We start from the raw sequence: 22,917 nt of genomic DNA, 5'->3' as shown, positions 1-22,917 counted from the left end.
TGCACACAGGTAACAAGGAAGTTCATGATAGTTGCTAGGTCACATGACCTCTGGCTGCATCCCCTCTGTAAATAATGTCAGCTTTACCTGCAACTATTGCTATTTTATTCCTAACTGAGTTTAGACAACTTTGATCTTTTGTAGTGTCGTGTATACACCAGTGACAATTATATAATTAACATCTCTCAAGCTATTGTAAGTAGTTAGGTTATGGCAAATGGACTCCTATACTGTAAGAGTTCAAAGATTATCTAACAAGACGCTACTCCTCCTGAGAAGCAAAAACACAATGTTCTGTTGCCATGAGCTCAAAACCCAAGGGAGCGTATGAAGGGAGAGATAATCACACCAGCTCCAAACAGCTTCATATCGCTCTACTGTATCTCCCTGAGCTTTTCATACATGCTTTAATGTCACTGACCTCCATATGAAACTGTGTGGATGACGTTGTATGGTTTAAACAATGGCAATAACAATGCTACATGTGACACTGGTTAATGCCATAAAAACTTCTGTCAATCAAAGGTCTGCAGTTTTTTTTTTTTTTGTTTTTTTTCCCACCACCACAAAGCAGCCAAAGAGAAAACAACCTAAACATATTCTTTCAAATGGCCAGGAGATACATGACTGCTGCTACAGAACAGGACACCAATGCTGCCAGATGGCAATGCTCAGGTTACCCTTTGTCTACCATACCGTGTCAGCATAGGACAACAAGACTGTATGTGTTGTATGTTGTGTGCATTAGGCTGGACAGTGCAGTTTTAGGAAATACTGTACACTGGTCTGACTCCATAAAACTCAAAGCAGCATCAAACTACAAATAAAATATTGCTTGGCACACAAATATTTATATATGGTGCAATGTGTGCGTGGTTACATATTGCTGTGAGTGCTGGGAAACAGCAAATGCTTCAAGAGGCCCATTCAGCAGAGTATAATTGTCTATCTAATGCCAGGATTCTGTATGGATATGGTAACCAGCTGCAAGACAGAGACGGTCTTTGTCACCAGAAAACAGAGCAAAGTAAAAGTGAGTAATCTAATTTTCTGCTTCAGTCAAACTCATACACAATCCCACCCTCTCTGGTAAGCCTCACGGCAACTCTGACTGGTAGACCCAACAGTTAAGTCTGAGGGGGGGTGCGGATACTCTCAACTATAATCCCTGTTAAGGGGATATGAAGAGGCTTTGCAGCAAACCAGCACTAGCCACCAGCCAGGCCTAAAGCATCATGGCCTTGTTCCCACCGTGGCTGACCAAAGCCTCACACAGCTAGAAACAAAGACGGGAAAGTCCAGTGAGCGCACATTTTTCAGGCTTGCAGCTTCAGCCGGAATTAAAGCAGTAAGATTAGCGACGCACACGTAGGAGCAATAATCTGAGAGCCAGGTGACACTGTCTAATACACAAGCCTTTATCCTGTTTATCAAACTTTTGCATAATACTGTGTGTAACTGAATGTAAGAAATAGGAAAAAAGCCAACCTTATCATCCAAAGTAGAAAGAATTAAATCTCAAAAATGTAATCGCAGTTAGCAGTGAAACTCCATGTGCTGTGTCTCCTGGTTTGGTTCACTGCAGCTAACAAGCTCCACAAGTGCCGAGTCCCCAGTGCTTCAAAGTAGGTTCAGGCAATATATCAATATTATATCGATATTGTTATATGAGCAGTGGTTTAGGATTTTGGATACTGTGATGTCATGATATAGCATGAGTGTTGTCTTTTCCTGATTTTAAAGGCTGCATTACGTTAAAGGGATGCACATTTATTAATTCAGTTCTCAAAACAATATAACTTAGAAACACCTCTGGTGTTAAGGACTCTTTTACCCTATCATCATAACCCCAAACATAAGAGCATTTTGTCTATGTTTTTGGGTACATTTTACATAAAAACGATGGGTTATTAGTCTTAGCATGAACCTGAGGGGTCTCTCAACTTCATCCTTAAAAGTAAACAAAGTGGTGTGCCCTCCCATTGAAACTGCATGGTCTGCCTTTAAATAGATCTAACTTAAGTCAAATTTAACCATTCTGGCTAAGAAACACATACTCTCGCCAGGTTAATGTACCTTGGGCCACAATTAATCTCCATTAATATAATCATGCAAGCTTTATATGCCTTTTCCACCACCAATCAGTGCTATGAAAAGATCTAATAAACTACTAACTTTGTGTGATAATGCTTTCATCATTCATTGACCCTTCTAACTCCTCTGTAAACTATGACAGCTGTTTTCTTAAACATGCCGCTGTGTTGTAGCTTTGGCAAAATTTGATGATACAAACACATCATATATTATGTTTTTGTGTGTGTGAGAGAGAGAAGTGGCACCAAAATACAAACAGATCCAAGTCAAGGGCCAAATGCAGGCTTATATGAGAGAACAGGCTCTTACCTTGTCTTTGTCGCCGCCATGTTTCCATCTCTAACATCTGCAAAATTGGAAGAAAGTGTTTAAAAAATAAAAAAATTAAAAAAAATCAGTAAGTCTATATTTCTGCACAGGTAAGCATCCACCTTTTGACAGCAGCCTCCAGGGGGGTCAACACAGCCTTACTTAAACATAATTAATCAACAAATGTTCAACAAACTTGTGACAGAAATTATTTTAAGTACAGCTTACCGTCTATAGCAACATATCCGAACTGATTTGTGTGTTTTCCCAGAGCAGGATTTTAATAATTAACAGTAACCTGATAGGCACCTGGGCGTGCTGGCCCACAGAGAGGAAGTACATCCGCCGACTGAGCAGAGAGATTGGGGACTATTGCCTGCTGGTTGTAAAGAGACCTACCAACAAATATCACTTTATACGGCCTTCAATGGGCTATTCATCCCCTTGGAGGCAGCCATTTGCTTACCTGGTCGAGGAGCAGGCGAGTTATTCAAAGCTGTAGTTGGATAAAAGCTCAGGGATGCCCGCTGAAGCACCGTCTGTAACACCAACATCTTCAAACTGTGAAACTTCTCCTCTCAACCTGCATGTGCAAACTCTGACAGGACTCCTCCGCCGCTATTTGCCACATGCCCTATAAGCTCTTTTCTGCCCCAGTTATTGGCATGAGACCGAGGCTTTGTGCGCCCACTGGTCATTAGCCAAGCCTCCCTTGTTTATAGACTCCAAACCAATTATTGTCCAAAATGCACAATAACCCAACAGTGTGCGGTGAGATGTCTCTCAAAGGCCTCGGAGGGATACAGAGTTCAGCTAAAAGGGCTGTGGAGCAACTGGACAAACAAATTAAGTTTGGCTACATTACATAAAAAAGGGACTGTTTTATTGTAGCCATTATTCCTAATCGCAAAGTTGAGTTTCCCCTTGCAACAATCTCAAGTGCACAAACTGCAGAACATAATAAAGGACAAAGCCAGTCTATCTTCATCAGGCTGCCAGTGGGTGCCGGTGTTTTGGGCCTACAGCATCAAGGAACACGGCGATGGAGCAGGTAATCGGCTTTTTTCTCTCGTTTTGATGATAACACCGCCTTCCACGCCTCTTCAAATAATCTACAAGTTACATTATCTATTAATCAGTTTTTAAAGTGGTCATTGTGTTCATTTAAGTAGGTTGTAATGGCTTTTTCGTCTGCAGATTTCTGCTCCAGTGAACTGAGACCCCCTGGTGGCCACAAGTTGAGGTGACTGTATTACAAAAATAAAAGTTTCCTCATTACAGCCTGCATAATTGAGCAGAGGGTTTGTCTGAACCAAGCACAGAACTGCAAGAATGGGCACGATGAAAAGTTTTTTTTAACTTGATATACCTGGTATACCAGTCTCTTGTTGTCTCCTTTCCTCTTCCCCTGACTTTCATAATAATATGATTTTTGCTGTGGTCTGTACCAAACAGGTTTTCTTACACCTGGAGAACACAGTTTGCAGACCAGGGCATCTCTGTAGCACCACAATACTTTTACCATGATTAAAATAATACAGTATCCTGTAATTTGGATATTGCACTTTGGCATATTGCAATTTTCAATGTTCCAATTGTTAAGCCCTACTTTGGATATTACCTCAATCACAATTATAATGACAAAAGAAATCCTATGTATTGCCCATGCATAGCTACACAAGACTAGAGGAGATAATGCTGAATGCAAATCAAGTCAAGCATATAGACTATGAAACAAAGCATGCCACAGTAAACATAAAAGAGGACACAAATCAGTGTGTTTATATTTTATTCACATATGTTACATTTTGCATTAAATGTCCAAGTCATACTTTCTGGTCAAACTCAGAAAGTTTGAGTCAGCACCTACAGTAATGTACTGTATTCTCTCTTCATTCATACAGGAGAACACACAAGAGCTTTCAGTTAGAATTTACACCCATTACTCATTGGCTATTTGGTTGCGGTCATTTACAAAGTGGGTACTGCAAAAAAGAACAGAGGGGGAAATTAGTGAACAGATAAGCAGCATGCATGAATTCAAGAGGAAATTATTCAAGTGTTTAACTTCTTCCTTCAAGATTCCTCAGTGGGCATGATGTGGCCCAGCATTTCAAAACCTGGGATCAGGGGTACCACCAGTATGCTGTTTATCACCCGGAAAAAAAAAAAAAAAAAGTAACATTAATCTTGCAGGCACAACTGGATAAGTGTCCTCTCTTCCAGAGAAAAAGATGATAATCAGAAAATTAAGTAGCTAAGACACTTAACTCAAATAATGGTGGAAAACAGGATGTCATGCACAGTGTGTTAATGGACTCTGAAGCTGAATAATGTAACGTTGGAATGCACCTATTGATTCATGACTAGATGACTTGTACAGCTGTGAGTGGGATGGTCATCACTAGAAATGGTGGCGTGACTTTTGGCAGACAAAAGCATAAAAGGGGGAACAAGCTACATTATCTGACAGTACAGAAAGATGAAGGATATTGGCATTTCTTCTCCAAACCAACATTTCATTCACTTTCATGATAGAACACTTTTAACACACCCAAGTCATTCCAAGACCCAAGGCTATTTTATATGTATCCCAAAATATCATGATATACGCCCCTTTCCATGTTACAGGGTCTAAACTCATAACTTAATATACAGTGTTACTGCTTACATATGGCTCACACCGTTGCATATGCAGCAGGATGCCATATCTGTGTGATAACAATGTTAAAAAAAAGATATGATAATTCAGCCACTGTAAAACCAAACTTTCTTCATATCTTGGGCATTAGGGGTTTATGTTCACTGTTATCGCCTAACTTGCCCTAGGTTTTGGGTTTGAGTCTGTTTTTCAAAATCAATCATAACCAAAAAAGGCTTCATAGAGCGCAGGACTGCAGGAGCCATCAGAGTAAAGAAGAGGTGACCGCATGCCTCCCTAAACATTAAAGTGAGTTTGAGGCAACATTCCCAGCCATCTACCATAAACTCAAAACCAAACCTCTTAGAAAAAAAAAAAAAAAAAAAAAAATCATCACAAAGGTAAAATTACTTACTTGAACAATGAGCAGCAGCATTTATTTAAATATCTAAAACTTTGTATTTTAAACAGCAAAATGAAAAAAAAAAGAAAAATAATTCCTGAGGATGGATTGCAACTAGACCCATAAAAAAAAGAGCCTCTGCTTGTCTGCAATAAACTCTAGTGTTGATGAGTGGACTTGTCCTGCCTACCATTACACATCAATAAACACGAGTGCACATTGCAATAACATCGCTACACTCATCAGGAGCTTGAAACTCATGCCAGCACAGCACAGCAGAGCAGTTTTTGATAAATGAGGGATATACATTGACATTACAAATGGTGCCAAAAAAATAATCAAACTTTGCAGGGGTATTCAGCATTCCAATATTTTTTTGAAACCCAACATATTAGAGGCTCCAATATTACAAAGCTTCTTCCAAACCAATTTTATTTCTGGGGAAAGTTGTGCTTTCACTCTGAACTTCGCAAATTCTGATTCTCCCTGTTGAAAACCACACAGTAAATCACTTAAATAAACACACACACTTGTTAGTCTTTAGGCATGATTGTACACCAAACTTCACATAAACCAAGGCTGTGGCAGCAATACCCTCACTGCATGTTCGTGTATATCACATAAGATTCCCAAATATTTTAATCGAGGCAGACACATAAGCCAGATAAAAAAAAAAATCTTTTCCATTAGGGGTTGTGTTTTTTTTACTGGGCTTTGGGAGAGCTTAAAGTCCATTATAATGAGGCCCCCAACGCTTATTGATGTGGTCGAAGGTGTGTGAAACCCACTGTTGCTCCAACACTCGATACCTCTCTTCACATAAGAACAGAGGCTTGCCACGGCTGTACAAAGAACAGGAGGACATAAGAGTGAGAGCTGTGCCTTATTTCTCCCTCCTGCTGCACAAATTGCAATGTCTCACATGAAAACCAGGCTGCATGATGTTTTCTGACATGTAACAAAAATGTGTTAACTGTTAAAGTTATGTAAAAGATGGCATGCATAGTGTCCATGTGATACTGTACCGTAGATCACGGTCCTCCTCTCCATGGGCATCCAGGTAAACAGAACCCCATAGGCAGAAACGATGTCCACGGATAATGATGATGACTGAGGCATTTATCAGTAGGAAGATGCCTGTAGCTGCGCCACAGTGTTGGGAGTGCTGCAGTGGTATGACAACAAATATAAACACTCCCAAAAGTGATGCTGCTACTGTCAAAAAGCCACACAAACATGACTGAATTGGGGATAAACCTCAATCTTTCCAGTTTTTACAAATTTGGTGGTGCTGACCTTCACGTATCATCTTTAAACAGACAGAGAAACCATGACATCGCTTTATTCTTACTAAATTGTTAAACTCACCAAAACACATTCACAGATACCCTGCTGCTTGCAGCACAGCCCTTTGAGACAGACGAAGGCGCCACAAACGAGGCAGAGTGCAGGGTCCTTTGGCACCTTTTTGCAGGCAGTGCAGGCCTTCCTGTGATAGTACTGGAAGATGATGTTGTAGTTGTCAGGTAGCTGGAGGAGGCGGGGGGCTGCCCACTGAGGATCCTGGACAAGCAAAGTCTGCAGAGAAAAACAAAGATTTTTTTTTTTTCCCAAACAGGTTGATGCCGCAGTATTGCTGTCAATATGGAAGTGGAACAGGAAATGAGGTTCATTGCTATGTACAGTTTATGGAACAGAACAGGAACATACTTTTTTTTTTATTATTAACAAAGTGTAAGTCTATGTTTATACTCTATGTTTAATCTGGGTTTTCAGATCACAGCCATTTCAAAGATCGATGAATTGATTCAGTGTTTTGCCACTGTGGTGCAGACTGCCCTTCACTGTTCAGAACTGATTCTCCCAAGAGCTTTACCTAAAGCCTTCTTCATTTCACCCAGCGGCTCTCCTCTGCCACTCTCTCTACACTATCATTAAGACTCTTAATGGGACACAACAGCTCAGGTCTCCTTCAAACTTTAGAAAAGCTGATTGCACTCTCAATAAATGTAGATCAGAAGAAAAATGACTTCTCATAAAGATGAAATTTTAAAGCTCTCAAATGCATGATAAACTGCTTTCTACCTGTTATCAGATTTTAAAAAATAAATAAATAAATAAAATCAACCTGAGGGGGAGTAAAATCTGACTTGTTTTCAGGCTCTCCTGAATAAATCTTCAGTCTCTTGACTTCTTTGTGATCTTTATGCTGTCCTTCAGCTCTGGGATGTAATAATAAATAATGCCCCATGTTTAGGGTTATGTGGAAAAAACTCTAAATTGGTGGGCAAGGTGCTCCAAGTTTTCATCAAGTGATGTACGATGTCCAAGATCAACTAAGTGCTGAATGACAAAGAGGGTATGAGACACATGGCTCACTGTGCAATCACTCTCCTATGAAACTAGAGGCCGGAGATAGCAACAGCAATGGCCTTTGTCAACCAAGGCTGAAACTTGTTTCAAAGTGTCAACAGTCACATGAATCATCTGCAGGACAACAATGCTGTTCATAATATACGCTCTGAAGATTTCTTGCAGAGATCGTACAGACAGGATTCAAATCAAATTTTTAAAAAAGTTCATTTTTGCAATTCAAATTCAGTGACTTCGCCATGACAGTTTTTTTTTATTTATTTATTTATTTTTTTTTAAATGACACTGGACATGTATAATTTTCAATGAACTTTTCTCATCTAACATGACTATCAGTACTCTGACTATGGACTGAAACACTCAGACCTACCAGTGACTGCTCGGCCTGCGCCTCAGAGAGCCCTGTGACCTCGGCACACCACTGAGTCACCAAGTCAAAGGCGCTGACTGCCCACTCCAGACATGAGGCACTGTGCATGGGGGTGGAAGGCTGGGGGACTGAGGTGATGAGCCCCAAACACACAGCCAGGGATGAGAACTCCTCCTCCTCCTAAGAACACACACACACACTTATGAGTTCATCTGGTCTCTTTGCTTTCCCTCACTGCTGTGATTCACACAACATCAATGGCTCTATATTTTACCATCTAAATATCTCATGTTGCATGTATTGAAACGGCAAAAACACTATCGAGATTTCCTAAAAATAACTGGATGAGTCAAATATGGCAGATGAGTATATAAGCCAAAATTGACCAGTGTTGTTGTGCACTCACTGCCAGGATACAAGGTAGGGCAGTCTAAGTAGTTATGATGACATTTATGATGAGATGTTATGACACACCAGGCAGCCTGTTAGGTTGTCTCCGTAGAGGTGATGCTGCAGGAGGCAGGACAGACGAAGGAAGGGCAGGCAGAACTGCTGGAGGCTGAACTCTATGGATTGTGGGGACCACACACTGGAGCTCAACTGGGGGGAGAAGCACAGCAGCAACACTTCATCAATAACCGCTCAACAGCTGGCTGATAATGGGGTGATTTATATCTCCTTCAGAGACTAGTAGAAAGATATTAAAACATTGTGTCTTCTGGGAATAGTCAATTCATCATACAAGAAAAAAATGAGGGGAAAAAAGCATAAAAAGTTCTAAGGTGCTCAAACAAAAGTCATTTTTGTGTCTCACCATTGATGTTTCTTCAGTGTTCACCTTGTAGACACTGTTGTCCTTGGAGAGTTCGCTGGTAACATGGCTAAGTAGCGCTTCAAAAGACTTGTCAGCATTGGCAGCATTCTGTAACAAAACAAAGTATTTGAAATTTTTTACCACATGTAAGCAAAGGTTAGAGGCCTCCAATGTAGGATTTTCTGTACAGAGCTGAGCTTGATGAAATCCAGTTGTTTTTAATGTGTTTAAATTAAATACAGGGCTAACAAGGCTTACGTTGTGTTTGCTGCTGTTCTGTATCACCACAGTGGGAGAATGCTACTAATACAGATCATCTGTTGTGCTATGCGTGGCTTAGTTTAGTCTACCAATTTACGGAGAAATTATGAATCAAAGCCTAAGACTTGATGTTGTTTTCTGTGTCCTACTCACTAAATACATAATGGGGTCCGGAGAACTCACTTTTTTAGTCATTTATGAAACAAGATCACATTTTTTCACTCATGTCAGTCAAAAGAAGTTTGTTCACATTTACTGCAAATAAAAGTTCTCAGAATTGAACTGTTTTTGAAAGTCATATGAGGTAACCTTTGACCTTAAAAACTGACACAGCAATTTACACAAAACAAAAAAGGACGTGACCGCATCACGTCTGCCTTTGCAATCTATTGTCAACTTTAGTGTCAGAATAAAATGCACTAACTCTTGGCGTTCTCCTAATCCTCCATCCATCTCTAAGATGTGCTGCACAGTGGAATATAATAACTTATGCAGAATAAGCAGAGGACGCAATGATTCTTTTCATACAATAAAATACCTGGCTGGCCGATATGCAGTAGAGACATTACTGAATGTGTGTTCTGATAAAAATTCAACTGGTTTGACTAATATTTTATATGGAAGAAAAGCTGCTAGCATTTATCAAGCTGAAGGTGGTAGAATATAAAACAGCGGCTGTCTTATCTCGTCTGCCGTCCTCTGTCATAGATTTATAGAGGAGGAATTTTATGTCCATGGATTTCCTTCCTCTGGGCTCTGATCTTTGTTCAGACTTTGCATCTTTTTTTATCAATTTAAATTTAATTACAATGGCATTCTTCCAAATATGGATGGCATCGTCAGTTTAAAATGAATCTTCAATGGCAGCTTGTGAATGAGAGCAGTATTGTTCATGACATGTTAGTGGGAAGATATTAAACCATGCCTCTTTTATAGATGGAAACACCCTAAGGGGGAGGGTTACAGCTATTTGTCTATTGACATTCAAACCAGCCACTTGCTAATACAGATTTAATAGACTGAAGACAGATAGCCAATTAATGCCACACTCTCCAGCAATCACACTTTTGCAGATAATGAAGATCGATATTGTCTACTGTGGAAACTCCATAAATGAACTCGGAAAGAGCTTAATTAATCTCAATACTGAGTCATACACAGTGAATTACTGTGGTAGTAAACTGGTCCTTACTGAACAATCTGATGCAAAAAGGCAGTGGATGTATTTAAACTACAAACCATTCAACATTTTTCCTCGATTGGGGTTGAAAGGGCTCTGGCAATGGTAAACACAGACGTTGCTTCTTAAACTATTAGAGCAGCACTTGAGTATTGAGCTCAATATTTTATTTTATTTATTACAGTAAGCAATAAAATTTATAGACCAGAAACTGGGTTCAGCACCAGGATTCATTTTGAACACCCAGCATCCTGATGAAATAATTAAAGCCTTTTGTGATTCAAAACTGAAACAATTCTTGAAATTAAAATTTATTTTAAATTAAAAAAAACAAACAAACAAAAAAAAAAGGTTTTAAATTACTTTTTTGCAGCCCTATTTTAGCACTAACATTCTTCTGTGAGTTGGGACTCAAGGTGATATGATGCGATTTTATTTTTACCTTCTTGAGAGCTCCAGATGAGCTCCAGGCCTGCCTCTCCTCTGGGCTGAACTTGGCGGAGAGCGCGGCTAGAGCCTGGATGTACTGCAGGTTGTACAGCATCTTGACCACACAGGTAAAGTGTTCTGTACAGACACACAAAGTGATAACGGTTAGATGGAGGTCGCCAGGTAGAAACACAATGAGCAGAATAGAATAGTATTCATAGTGCTGTCATTATGACAAATGACTCAAATAACAAATTTAACAGATGATTTTGGCATGAGAGCAAGCATTATTTTATGTGCAAAAGGAATGGATTGGGAAATTATAAACTCCAACAGATTCAATATAATAAATATCCAATTAAAGAGTCTGAAAACCATCGACATGATGACGGCAATCTATTGGGTTTTTCCATCTCTGTTTAGAGAGCCTCATTGAACAGTGGGCAGGTAATTAACAGAAGGCTTCAGGTGGGAAATGCAATCTGAAGGAGGTTTTAGTTTGGAACTGAAAGGGGCAACAAATTTGCATTACTTGCCTTTGAAGGAAAATGGTTCTGAGAGCTCCACTACTCCCGTCACTGTGAGAAGTATCAGTGCGTAATTTAAAATAAATTTTAATAAAAAGCAACACTGGACACTGAGGCCTCCTAGAAACAGATAATTGCCTGGGATTTTATTTCTCTTAACAACCCCTCATGATCAAAATCCAGACCAATTTGGTATTAAAAAAAGACAGCATCCATGCAAAAACTAGTCAGGCAGAGGCTGAAGGTCAAAGTGACGATGTGTCACACAGCAGAATACTGTTAATGCTGGAATAAACCTTGAGACTACAGAAGACTACAGAATCCTTTAATAATTCCATGTTACATCTTAAGAGAAATGAAAATCTTGACTGTTACAATCATAATCTACATTTTGGATGAAATTTCCCTGTTCTGTGTTCAAAAAGATCATTGGGTCTTAAATGTTCCTGCCAGCAGTCAACCTAGGTCAGTCATCAATGAAATGATCAGCTTGCTGTGACACTGCTCCCATTAAACATGATTGCTGCCATTTGGGCCAGGTCTCTCCGTGTCCCTCCCCCTTCTGCATCGAGCGGCTGCGCTGGAGGAATCTAACGACAAGCCAAAGATGAAGGGCACATGAAGGAGGCGCGGCTCTCCCATCACCGAGACTCCGACTGCCTCCTCCACGCATTGAGCCATGATTAGGACTGATAATGGGACTATTATTGTGGAGAAGCCACTGAAAAACTCCCTGCTCTCTTGGAGCCTCATAAAACAGACACAAGAGCAGCACCTTTTCGCAGAGGCTGTGGCATGGTCAACACAAAGATAATCAGCAGGGATGGGACATCTCGAAACAGCATTGGCACCTCAGGTCTCTCTTCATCAAAGCCACTGCAAAACAAGCAAAACAGCTTTTAATTCATCAGAAAATATTTTTGGCCCAATGTAAAGCTGCTGTTGTGATAAAAAAAAAAAAAAAAAAACTTGCATGGATGCATTAAATGGTTAAAGGCTATATTTATTTTGTACGACTAACAAAGAGATGGTCATAAAAGTACTCTCTATGATAGAAATTATAGATCCTTTATAAATACAGTAAATATTGACTCTTCTTTTCATTAGAGGGATGGGAGCAAAGTCCATCCTGAGTAAAACACTTTAAATTTGCTTAAACAAAGACCTGGCTTTTACAAGTCCTCAGCTGGAAAAGGTCCATTTCCTAGTGTACCCTGACCAACTTCCTTAATGCAGCCCCAGCTACATATTGTTACTGAATGTCATCTCCACTTAAATGTCTTTCTTTCTGTTGTCAACCCGGTGCAGGTCCAATCTCCACTCTTGAGAGGCCTCAGGGGATTCTGAATAAAAGGAGCTGCACTTACAGAATAATACCTTCCATTACCAATGCACTCACTGGTTAATTTCACCGAGCAATGGAGGAAAGCCTGAAAGAATGGTATTTTCGACTTGTCGGTAAATCGGCTGCATAGAGTATACGCTGAGATGCAGCAAATTCTGAATAAATGCAACTGCTTCTAAATGACATCAGTGAAGTTAAGTTAAATCGGAATTAACAGGCTTTACATTACCCTAAAATTTAACCAGTAAAAATAATGTCTAGGCAAGAGCAAGGTTTTGCATCTCTGCAAAAACATCTCTCTGTCCTATTTAAATGGGCTAGTTCAGGTTGACCGCCTAGGGGTGTCAATGACAGTGCTGCCTCCCGAATCCCTAACAAGGTATTTTTAAACACCAAATGGCTCCGCTGAGAATACTGTATGGCTGTGAACACTGTTATAGTAACAGGTGTAAAAATTGTCTTACAACACTAACAGGGAGGAAAGGTTGTTAAGGCTCATCTTTAACAGCTAAGTGCTTCAAGTGGGATTTTTTACAGGTGTTTAGACTGTGAATCCTTGCAACCAAACTCGAGTATTAAGAAACAAAGAGATCTGAGCTAGTGATTTAAAACATGAAAAAGAGTGTGTGGTATAAACTAAGCCTTCTGTTAAATATGGGGTTCTGGTGGAGCTGGGTAGACAGCTGAGGGCTGAGATGCTGTGCTGCATCGGTGCTGGTATGGTCTTTGGTGAGATGCAGTTGTTCTCAGTACAGTGATTTTGACAGGGTCGTTTCGCTCTCTGTGGAGTGCCCAGTAATTTGCCAGATGCAGCAATTATTGGTATCTATGGCAACGACACATGGTCCCTTTTCTGCATTTAGCTCCTCTTTGTGTGGAGGAAAAACTGTTGGGGGCAGGAGGAAAAAAGGTGGTGTTTAGAGAGAGGGCAAAGTGGCGCTTTGATTATGTGCTTGTATATGAGCGAGGGGGAGAGCTGGGGAAAGCAGTGTCTGTGCTGAGACTGAGGTACAAGGGAGAATGTATAAATAGATTTCCAATATGAAGAGGTGCTTGAGGAGGAAAGTCACTCACTCTGTCTCTCTGCTTTGCATAACCTGAGTCAGCCTCGTCCAGGGGTTGTAGGCTGAATCGATGCTGTACAGACGCATGTGCATGGCCAGGACATGGAACAGCTGATCTGAAAGAGGAAAAAGGAAAAACACCACACATCAGTGTTGTGTGCAGAGAGAAATCACTGCTCTGACAGGAACAAAACCAGTCCGGTAATTGTTCACCTCAGTGTCCACTGTCACACCCTGCCAGCTATCAGTGTGGATCAAATGATGAAAGCAGTTGACTTGAACTGACTGCACTGAGCGCAGGCTAATGGTTTGGCTGGGATAAAACCAGGCCAGACCAGATGGATACATGGTAGTGCTCGATAGCTCCAGGCAGATCTCTGGTCAGGTCACACCTGTTCACTGTGGAACTAATGGAACATGAAGAGAGACCCCCTTACAGTCTGCAGTGTATACACTGCTTTTTGATAGCAAGGCACTTCATAGCCCATATAGGCTCTTTTGTCACAAATAAACCTGTTAGAGGCATCAAAGTATACAACAATACTACTAGCCTTTACATGGGCATGAGGCAGCAAAGAAGTAGTCTCTTGAACCTCATGGAAGGAAAGCAATCAGATTAAGGTATATTGGTTTAAAAAGGACACAAGATGTTAAGTGTCCTTTGCGTTACCTCATTAGTCCAGAAACAAATTAACCTACTTTTCCGCATTATGACCTATATCCAAGTTAGCACCTATTAAAGCCAGAATTTGAAACCAGCATACCTGCAGCATATTCACAGCATACCTGAACCATGTTTGAAACTAATTCCACTAAATCAATCTGTTCCATTTACTACCATCTCTCAGTACGCACGACAATCCTCTGTGTAACCCAAGTCTGCTTTGGGCAACATCTACAGACTACCAACTAGCAACACTAATCCTATTTGATTTTGTTTTCCAGGAATTTATGATGCTGTAATGCAGCAAAATACATCATGTAACCAGTTCTGCAATACTGACATGTGTGAAGGTGAAGTGTCAATACCTGGACCAACACTGCCCTCCACAGGTGAAGACAGACACAGCATGGAGAAAGCAAAGGGTCTGCCTATGTCCCTGTGTCAGAAAGGGTAAGCATTCCTTCACTGGGAGACGAGCCAACGCCATCTAGTGCCACTCTGTAGCCCAAAACCTACCAATGGCCTCCGGCCTCACAAAAAAAGGCAAGCAGTCTCAAGTTTCCAGCCAGCAGTGCTCCCGGCTCTTTTTTCAGATAGATAGCTTCCTTTGCTTTTCAGTGATGCCACTCATGATAATTCTTTAGCACTGGTCTTGTCATTTCTCTCATTGTAGATTTGTAACACTAAGTCATTTATGGGCTTCCTAGATTGCCAACACAGACACACATGTTTACCCAAACACTGTCTCAAACACAAATCAACCTGGTGGTTGGTCAAGACTTACTACCTCATACTATCAACTTACACTTTTCTCATAAAAGTTTAATGCTAAAACATATTTAACCATCTACTCAAAACAGGAAATCACTCTAGCAGTTTTTTTTCCTAGGCAGTTTTTTCTGCCTCACTTTTTCAGAAGAACCAATTTGTCTTTCATTTAATGGTAACTCTGTCCTTTAGTCACTCAAACAAGAAATGACTGAAAAAAAAAAACTCAATCTGGCCAACATTCACAAGCTGATTCTGCACAAATTTACTTTTAAACACACTGTGGCGCTGAAGCAACACAGCCTCCAAGAGTAATTCAAATATTTGCTGTTGAATTAACCAAAGACATTCTCTTTGAAAGGTGAACTCTGTAGAGTTGATTTAACCTATTTCCACAGGGCTGCCAGGCAGCTCCCTTCTGTGGTCTGTGGCGTCCTCATCAGTTGAACAGAAGAAATGCCTACTGGGATATCGGTTTAGGAATTCCCTGGGCTCTCAAACTTGGCACATGTGCCATTTTCCTCCATAACCTGTTCCCTAAGAGGAGTGAACACTAATGTACTGCAACTGAGTAAATTTGGCCGTCAGCACGGCTACACAGTTAATGTAGCTCAGAAAATGGCCTACCTCCAGTGTGAAATCTCTTTTCAGCCACTCAAGGATGACGGGCCATTTCGCTGCAGCAGCCAGAAGCCACCACTTTGTTTAATTTGTCTGTTAAGTGGCGATAAATTTCAAAAGAAAATGGATTGTACTCCTTACTACAAAACTACGAACATGGATTAGGATTACACTTCCTACATGACATGTTCTCTATTTTAAAATACTTTTCAAAATACTAATTTTGGATTGTAATCAATATTATGTATGCTGACAGTGGCTATGATATAGTGCTATGGTATGTCCCTGAACAAGTCTCAGAAACAGAGCAGGCAGAAACATGGCCTCAAAAAATGACAATATAATGATCACAACCAGTGTTGATGTCACAACTTATTACATTAGATGCAATCAGAGTGGTAAATGATGTGAACATTATTGTGTGGCCAGTTTTCAAATAGTGCCACATGTTTACAAGGCATTGAAAGAAAAAAAAATGAAAATTTTCTGGATAAAAGGTGGTGAGGACAAAAAGCAAAGTCGACCACTGGCAATTTAGAATAATAGCAGTTCAGGTACCATTAACAAGAATTAGCCTTGAGACTCTTGCCACAGTGGCCTGGTGAAGTAGAAGCTCAATGCAGCAAGATCAGTTTTCATCCTCCCCCAGACACTCGCCTTTGCCAGTTGCAACACAATCAACTAAAACAGCACTTGACCTATTTGTCTGCTTCATTTACTCTGTCTGCTGGAGCTCCCAACAGCTCACATGGGATGGCTTCTCTCCTTGCCTGCCATTGCTCATCAACTGTTTTTAAGCAAATGGTTGCACAGTAACATGGACCAACAGCTTTGGTCTCAACTCAGACAATTCAACGCACAAAGGCTAGAGGGACATGGCATCCTGCCACCTGCAATAAGCCAACAGCAGAATACATCACATATAATATAGTTATGACTAAATACAGTAATGACTAAATAATCATGGTTTTATTCTATTCAGTTTCAATAATTACTGATAACCCACAGAGTGCATGATCATAAATATTTCCTTAGCACTTTTAAACCAAGCATTTCTATTGTGCTGTAGAAGATACATACATATTTAGAAAACATATTTTATTGTTAAAAAAAATGCAGTGGTAACTGTTTGACCAATGCAGTCACTTATCACAATGTTGCACTTGTTGTAAGCAGCGGTGATTAATGTCTGCTAAATGCTTCAAATGTAAACAAAAAAGTGATGCCAAACAAGTGATACCACAAATGTTTGCATAAGTTAAAAGGTAAGTAACTTATTAACAGTGAAGCCTAATTTTTAATTTGAGACCAATGTAAAAGCAATTTTTGATGAATGCAGTAATTAGTTACAGGGGTTCATTATTTGTTGAATCACCCCATTGTGTTCCCACACTTCCCATGTGTTAATATTATGCCACAGCCATTTGTCGAGGAGTGGGGCCTCTGAACATCCACTTAACACACAGGCTTATACATACTGTACATTAGTTAGTGTACATAGGGATTGATTGTGTTTAGAACAAAGTTTGTAAATGATACAAGAAGTGATTGGGTGCAGGAGTTAACTACTCACTGAGACAGGAGCGTTTGGCTGCTGCACTGGCCCCTCCAGAGCATAGGTTTCCTCCCCGGTGCACAAGCTCCAACTCCAGGTTGGTCCTAAAGGACACAGGATCTTGACTATTAGTGGGTAGCATGAAGATACATGAACAAAGTCTCGTGTGCATTTAGTTACAGTAAGCAAAAATACATCCTAAGCCTTCCATAATCTCACAGCCCTTGAATCACAAACTAAAAAAAAAGAAAAGAAAAACTAGAATAGTGTAGCGGGAAGGGAAAAGGGAAAAGGAGAGTATCATCAAATTCAGCTTTTGGTTACGTAGGCTGCTTCTATCGCCAGTTTTATTAGGAAGATGAAAGATGTTGCCTAGTCAAGCCATTTGCCGTTAAACATGCCTGTTTTGCAGCAGAAATTCCGTATCAAATAAATGACAGCTTTCTGAGACTGATTTTGCACAAGCTGGACCATTAGCATAAAAGCTCTTCCATCCACAGTCTGCATGCATAATCCCCAATGTGCATTTCCCATGCATATCCAAACACATTTCACTCCTGAATTTCAATTCCCTTTACCCAAAACAGTGACAAAAATAAACTAAAACCTTTAACAAAGTACATAGATGGTAAAAACAGATAAGCATTACTAAAATAAGAGTGAGCCAGCCCTGTTTTCATCCCGCCACTGGCCATTTCTTTCTATGGGCCAGGGAGGTGGGGGCAAATCCTTGGGTTTCCTGGGAGAAAAGCAATTTCACATAGATAATGCAGCCACGGTGAAGCTCCATCTGGCTTCTGCTGATAAGAGCGCCCCTGTGACAGAGGAATTTTCCACTCCTCAGGCAATTTGCGCTGTTCATTGAACTTCAGAGAGCCAACAGGCACCCAGATTCACTCAGGGGATCTCTCTGTGCAGGGTGGAGGGCTGAGGGAACCACACTGGCATAGGGTGGGCATTGGGTGGGCAAGGACAGAGTTGTCTGAAGGGGAGGGGTAAACAGTTAAAGACCCCAAGGTACAGTGCAAGCTAGTCATTTCTTTGACCTATGATGGTCCTATAGAGATAATACAAATTCCCTTGAAAATTTCCTGTATTTATCAGCTTCTAACGTCATGTACCAGATCATAGCTGAAGAAAATAAAACGGAAAGCAGTCAACTGTCTTACAAGAGATATATATAATTTAAGAACTCAAATACCTGTGAATAAGCAATCTGGAGAATTGAAAGTGTGACTAAGCAAGCACGCTTTAGAGTGACCACTCAGAAGGAAAGTGGTCCTAAAATTCAGTGAGAGAGGGTGCAATAAATCCATACTCAGTCAGTCCAAATAAAAAGGACTCGCTGAAGATGGAGGAGTACGAGTCAATACCATTTTATTGCAGCTTAAATTGACAAAGCTCCTAATGCTGCTTTCAAAGAGCATTTTTCTACACCTCTGGTCCCAGCACAGCAGTATAATCACAGGTATGAATAAAGCCGATCGAGTAAACCTTCACAGCTCCCTGAGCAACTTCCAGAAAATACCATACAATCCATACATTTAGTGCAGGTACAAAGACTGTGCAACATCTGCAGTATTGAATTTCAGCTCTTTTTCAGATGGTTGGTATGCAAGAAAAAAACAAAAACAAAAACAAAAAACAAAATGAGACTAAAACTATGAAGGGAGGACAGTTCTTTCTCTCTGTGAGGACAGTCATTGTTATTCAAGGTGAGGAGCTGGCATTAAGAGGCAGACAGAGGAGCAGACAGCCGTTAAGTCCACTGGCCACAAAAGTCAATGGTGTGTGTGTGTGTGTGTGTGTGTGTGTGTGTGCATGTGTGTGGTGGTGCAGTTAGAGGACCTCCCTGTCCTCGTAGTGCAGGTGTAGAGGTCAGTCGCCACAAAGACATACCAAGAGATAACCCATTGTGACCGTGTCATTGCTCATATCTCAGCACCCAACTCACAATACTCACACAATTCTCTCTTATACACATACCTTAAAAGGTAAAGGCTAGGTGTGGTAAAGGGAGACAAGGACAGGGGACTCTGATTCTTAATAACATTCTCTGACAAACATACAGCCACAATGATCTCTTGTCTTGTTCTGATCTCCAAGAATAAGAGGTTATATTGTACCTATGTGCATTAGGCAAATACATAGGATTTGCATTATCACTGATATGGAGATGTTTATAGGAGTCCCATCCTGTGCCAATGTGACTCTGCACTCACCTTGCCACAGAGTACATGAAGAGGAAGTCATTATCAGGGGAGCCAGGGTTCTTGCCATAGTCCATGTATTTCTTCTGGGTGGTATCCTTGATGTTCTTGATAACCAACTCCATCTCTTTACTCAAGTTGGACTCTGTCTGGAAAAAAAACAACAATATAACATGAAGTCAAAATCACTTTCTGGTGTGAACTTGGAGATGCTGGCCTGATTTTTAGCTAAAACAAAGTGATGGACAATGATGATCTTACATTGTCAGCAGCTAAACATTTCTAACAATCTGCCCCCACAAGGAGGCTCTGTAAGTTAGAGTAGGATATTAGAGTAGGACACAATCCAGACAGAATTTCATTTCATTAGTTGTAGTGTACCAGTTTTTCATTTATTGCTTTAGACCAACTTCTCACCCAAGTCACTCCATAACTTTCCTTGGCTTAACACTGTGGTTGAGTGCATCATTTAGCACACCCACAGGGTCCAACTCATGCTGCTTTCAAGTGATGCTGGAAACATCATAATTATAGGCTGAGTGCACATCAACAACTCCACAAAATGGAGGAAATGATTAGAGAGGTGGGAAGGTTTAATGACACACAAGTTGCCAAGATGTGATATTTAGGCAGCAGAGAGGACAGAAGCATTGTCAATGATAGATGGCAGGAGTGATGCATTTCATCATTCACAACATTATTGTTTCCAATTCTGTGTACTTTCTGTATATGTACATAAACAATCTAAGTCATTTAGTAAATACAGCAAAAACAGTGGGACAGCTTAAAAGATGTTCAATGTTTTGCCATGATTTGGCAATTTAAGGGCTTTCTCTATTTCAAAGCCGTATTGCGAGTTTTTATGTAACTGAAAGTATTAGCATATGTCTTGTTTGTGTTGGTCATAGCTTTGAAGCCAGCATTTTACCAATGGCTGGCATTTGTCTGCTGTCCACAATGGACAGCGCTTTACATTACTAAGACACTGCTGTGCTAGTTTCTGCAGCGTCAAACCATACATTCTAATTTGAATATCTTTGCATAGAAGATGTTGATGGGTTGTAGTAATTTGTGATGTCACAGCTTGTGCTTGTATGTGCAGGGCACAATACTGGATTTCAGGGAAGTAAGGACAAGCCTCTCAAATTCAGTAAAAGAATATGAATACAGCACTGCAGTGGCAGATTTGGCACCAATGCCAATCTGTAAGTCAAAGTCAAGTTTCTAAGAGTATTAAAACAAAAAGAAACCACTGTTTGTGAGAGGAGAGGGTCTTTAATGTCATACATTATTCTCTCAGGATGCTATCTAATAAACATCTTAATAATAATTTACAGAGGACTTAGTCGAAAAACACTGACCATCAAGGGAGGCTTGTCTCCTATTATGCTCTATTAATGCTGGTCAAGCCACCTTGTCCAGGTGGGGTAAGTGGCACATAACTCCAGTGATTTTGGTATGTAGAGTGCTGAAACCGCTAACCTCACACCAGCCACCAGCAAGAAAGTGCAGCCACTACCTCCTGTCCTTATGGTGAACTTACTGGGAATAAGCCCAGTTGCTCCTGTAGATCTTCTACCTCCTTGACCAGCACACATGTCTTCTTGTTAGTAGGCGTGTGCCAGGCACCGGTCTCTGTGCCCCGCCCGGGACGACAGGGAAGGACACTATTGGCAAACTGTCGACACAGTGGGCAGGTAAATTCACCCTTGTCAACAGAGAAGCCCTGTAGAACCTGGTCATTCTGGTGGGTTAAAAACAAACAAAAGAAAACAGCACACATCAGTATGACCTATGCAACCTGAATTCAGAACTGCATGTGGGTATTTGACATACATGTCAGTATCCATATATCATGAAGTAGCGACAGACATGGGGTCAAGCTCTTACCCTAAGAGATTCCATGTAAGACTTGTGGCAATCTATATGCAAGGTGTGTCCACAGGTCTGCACGTAGACACCCCCATCCCAGCCTATTGACACAGACTGCAGACAAGAACTCTGAAATTCATAAGGGAACACCAAATGAATATGAATGGCATATTAGCAGCGCCTTTACAAAGTATTCAACCTCTTTGACATCTTCTGCAATTTGTCATGTTGAAACCTGAATTCACAATATATAATAACTTTTTTTTTTTTTTTTTTTTAAAGAATATACCCAAAATGCCCTATAGCGACAGTGTAAAACATGTCTGAGAAATATGTTAATTTATTGAAAATGAACTTAGCAGGTTAGTATTCAACCATATTCCAGGTTAGTATTCAACCAGAAATCAATCAGATGCTTATCTTGATGGCAAGCATAAAAACAAAATGCCAAGAAATCAAAACAGATGGGATGAAAACTCCTCAAGAGACCAATAGATATTTGATTGAGTGGATTTTTTTTTTTTTTACATTACAACAAATTTAATCTTTTTAGGCACTCTGTTTGCTTTCGCCTGTCTCATGTCTTAAGTTCCAAAGCTTATTTTCAGTGAGTCAGACACCTACATCTTTGAAGAAGCGTTGCATGAGCGTGAGCCTGACATCATGAGCTGCCCCACATGTATCTGCAGGGTAAATATGCTCCTCATCACTTGTCGGCAGCTTCTTAGCCTCTTCACTTTTGCAGCGGTGTCCAAGCACTGAAAAACAATTACAGCGCAATACCTTGAGTAGTGCACAGCAGTTACTGACAACTCCTACTCTTAACTCATTGGAATGAATATTTCAAATGCAGCATTTATGGCTGTCTTTAATATTTTCATAAAAAAACAGTCAAAGGCTGTAATTGTGGAGCGAGAACATATGCCATGTTATTAACTGCCAATAGCCTAACACAGATGTTTATGCTTTTCACAGCCCAATGCAAAATAACTGATAAATCAGACGCAGCCAGTGACAGCTAATTTCCAGCGCATAATCTCAACAATCAGTGGCAATGAAATCACCCTAGCAAAATGTCCTGCTTTAAATGATGATAGTTTCTGGTCACCATCTAGGACAATGTAATAATATGCTATTATGGGCCCACTAAAATGATTCACATGTGTTGTTTGTATTGTTGTCTGGTGGCAGTTCTATAGAAAACATTGCTTGTAAGATGTTCCTTTGACCTTCAGAGCAGGGTGCTCTAAACAGCATTACAACATGACTAATTACTAATCAAACATGCCATTTATTTTCATGACAGTGAATGATCCTCCTCTATCCACAAAAGTGGCATAGAAATTACCTCTTAACAGCAGTAGGTAGTATGTACAAGCAAGCATGGATCAACATGAATGATAAATGAGCCAATTAA

At 40.4% G+C, this 22,917-nt stretch overlaps 2 protein-coding genes across 5 annotated transcripts in view; both read right to left on the bottom strand.

Moving 5' to 3' along the window:
• The window catches only part of myo3b (myosin IIIB), a 63,922-nt gene extending 60,917 nt beyond the window's left edge, over positions 1-3,005 (bottom strand). For 3 of the 4 annotated variants that reach the window (XM_030080179.1, XM_030080180.1, XM_030080181.1), the window contains exons 1-2: positions 2,870-3,005; positions 2,404-2,440 (exon numbers count right to left, since the gene is read on the bottom strand). In XM_030080179.1, the coding sequence (XP_029936039.1) occupies positions 2,404-2,440; positions 2,870-2,957 (125 nt within the window). In that variant the 5' untranslated portion in view covers positions 2,958-3,005. Of the gene's footprint in view, positions 1-2,403; positions 2,441-2,631; positions 2,649-2,869 lie in introns of those variants that run through there. The other variant, XM_030080184.1, reaches the window with a different exon arrangement.
• A 1,170-nt stretch (positions 3,006-4,175) lies between these two features.
• Positions 4,176-22,917, bottom strand: part of ubr3 (ubiquitin protein ligase E3 component n-recognin 3) — a 39,448-nt gene continuing 20,706 nt past the window's right edge. The window contains exons 26-39 of the mRNA XM_030080352.1: positions 22,125-22,258; positions 21,519-21,629; positions 21,172-21,372; positions 19,641-19,777; positions 17,437-17,522; positions 13,821-13,926; positions 12,177-12,277; positions 10,888-11,012; positions 9,005-9,112; positions 8,665-8,790; positions 8,191-8,370; positions 6,816-7,025; positions 6,473-6,612; positions 4,176-6,289 (exon numbers count right to left, since the gene is read on the bottom strand). Coding sequence (XP_029936212.1) covers positions 6,172-6,289; positions 6,473-6,612; positions 6,816-7,025; positions 8,191-8,370; positions 8,665-8,790; positions 9,005-9,112; positions 10,888-11,012; positions 12,177-12,277; positions 13,821-13,926; positions 17,437-17,522; positions 19,641-19,777; positions 21,172-21,372; positions 21,519-21,629; positions 22,125-22,258 — 1,883 coding nt within the window. The 3' untranslated portion in view covers positions 4,176-6,171. The remainder of the gene's footprint in view (positions 6,290-6,472; positions 6,613-6,815; positions 7,026-8,190; positions 8,371-8,664; positions 8,791-9,004; positions 9,113-10,887; positions 11,013-12,176; positions 12,278-13,820; positions 13,927-17,436; positions 17,523-19,640; positions 19,778-21,171; positions 21,373-21,518; positions 21,630-22,124; positions 22,259-22,917) is intronic.

This window comes from Myripristis murdjan, chromosome 21, assembly GCF_902150065.1.
Source record: "Myripristis murdjan chromosome 21, fMyrMur1.1, whole genome shotgun sequence".
In the NCBI taxonomy this organism is placed as follows: Eukaryota; Metazoa; Chordata; class Actinopteri; order Holocentriformes; family Holocentridae; genus Myripristis; species Myripristis murdjan.
Note: the sequence above shows the minus strand (reverse complement) of the source record. Positions and strands in the feature narration are given on the sequence as shown.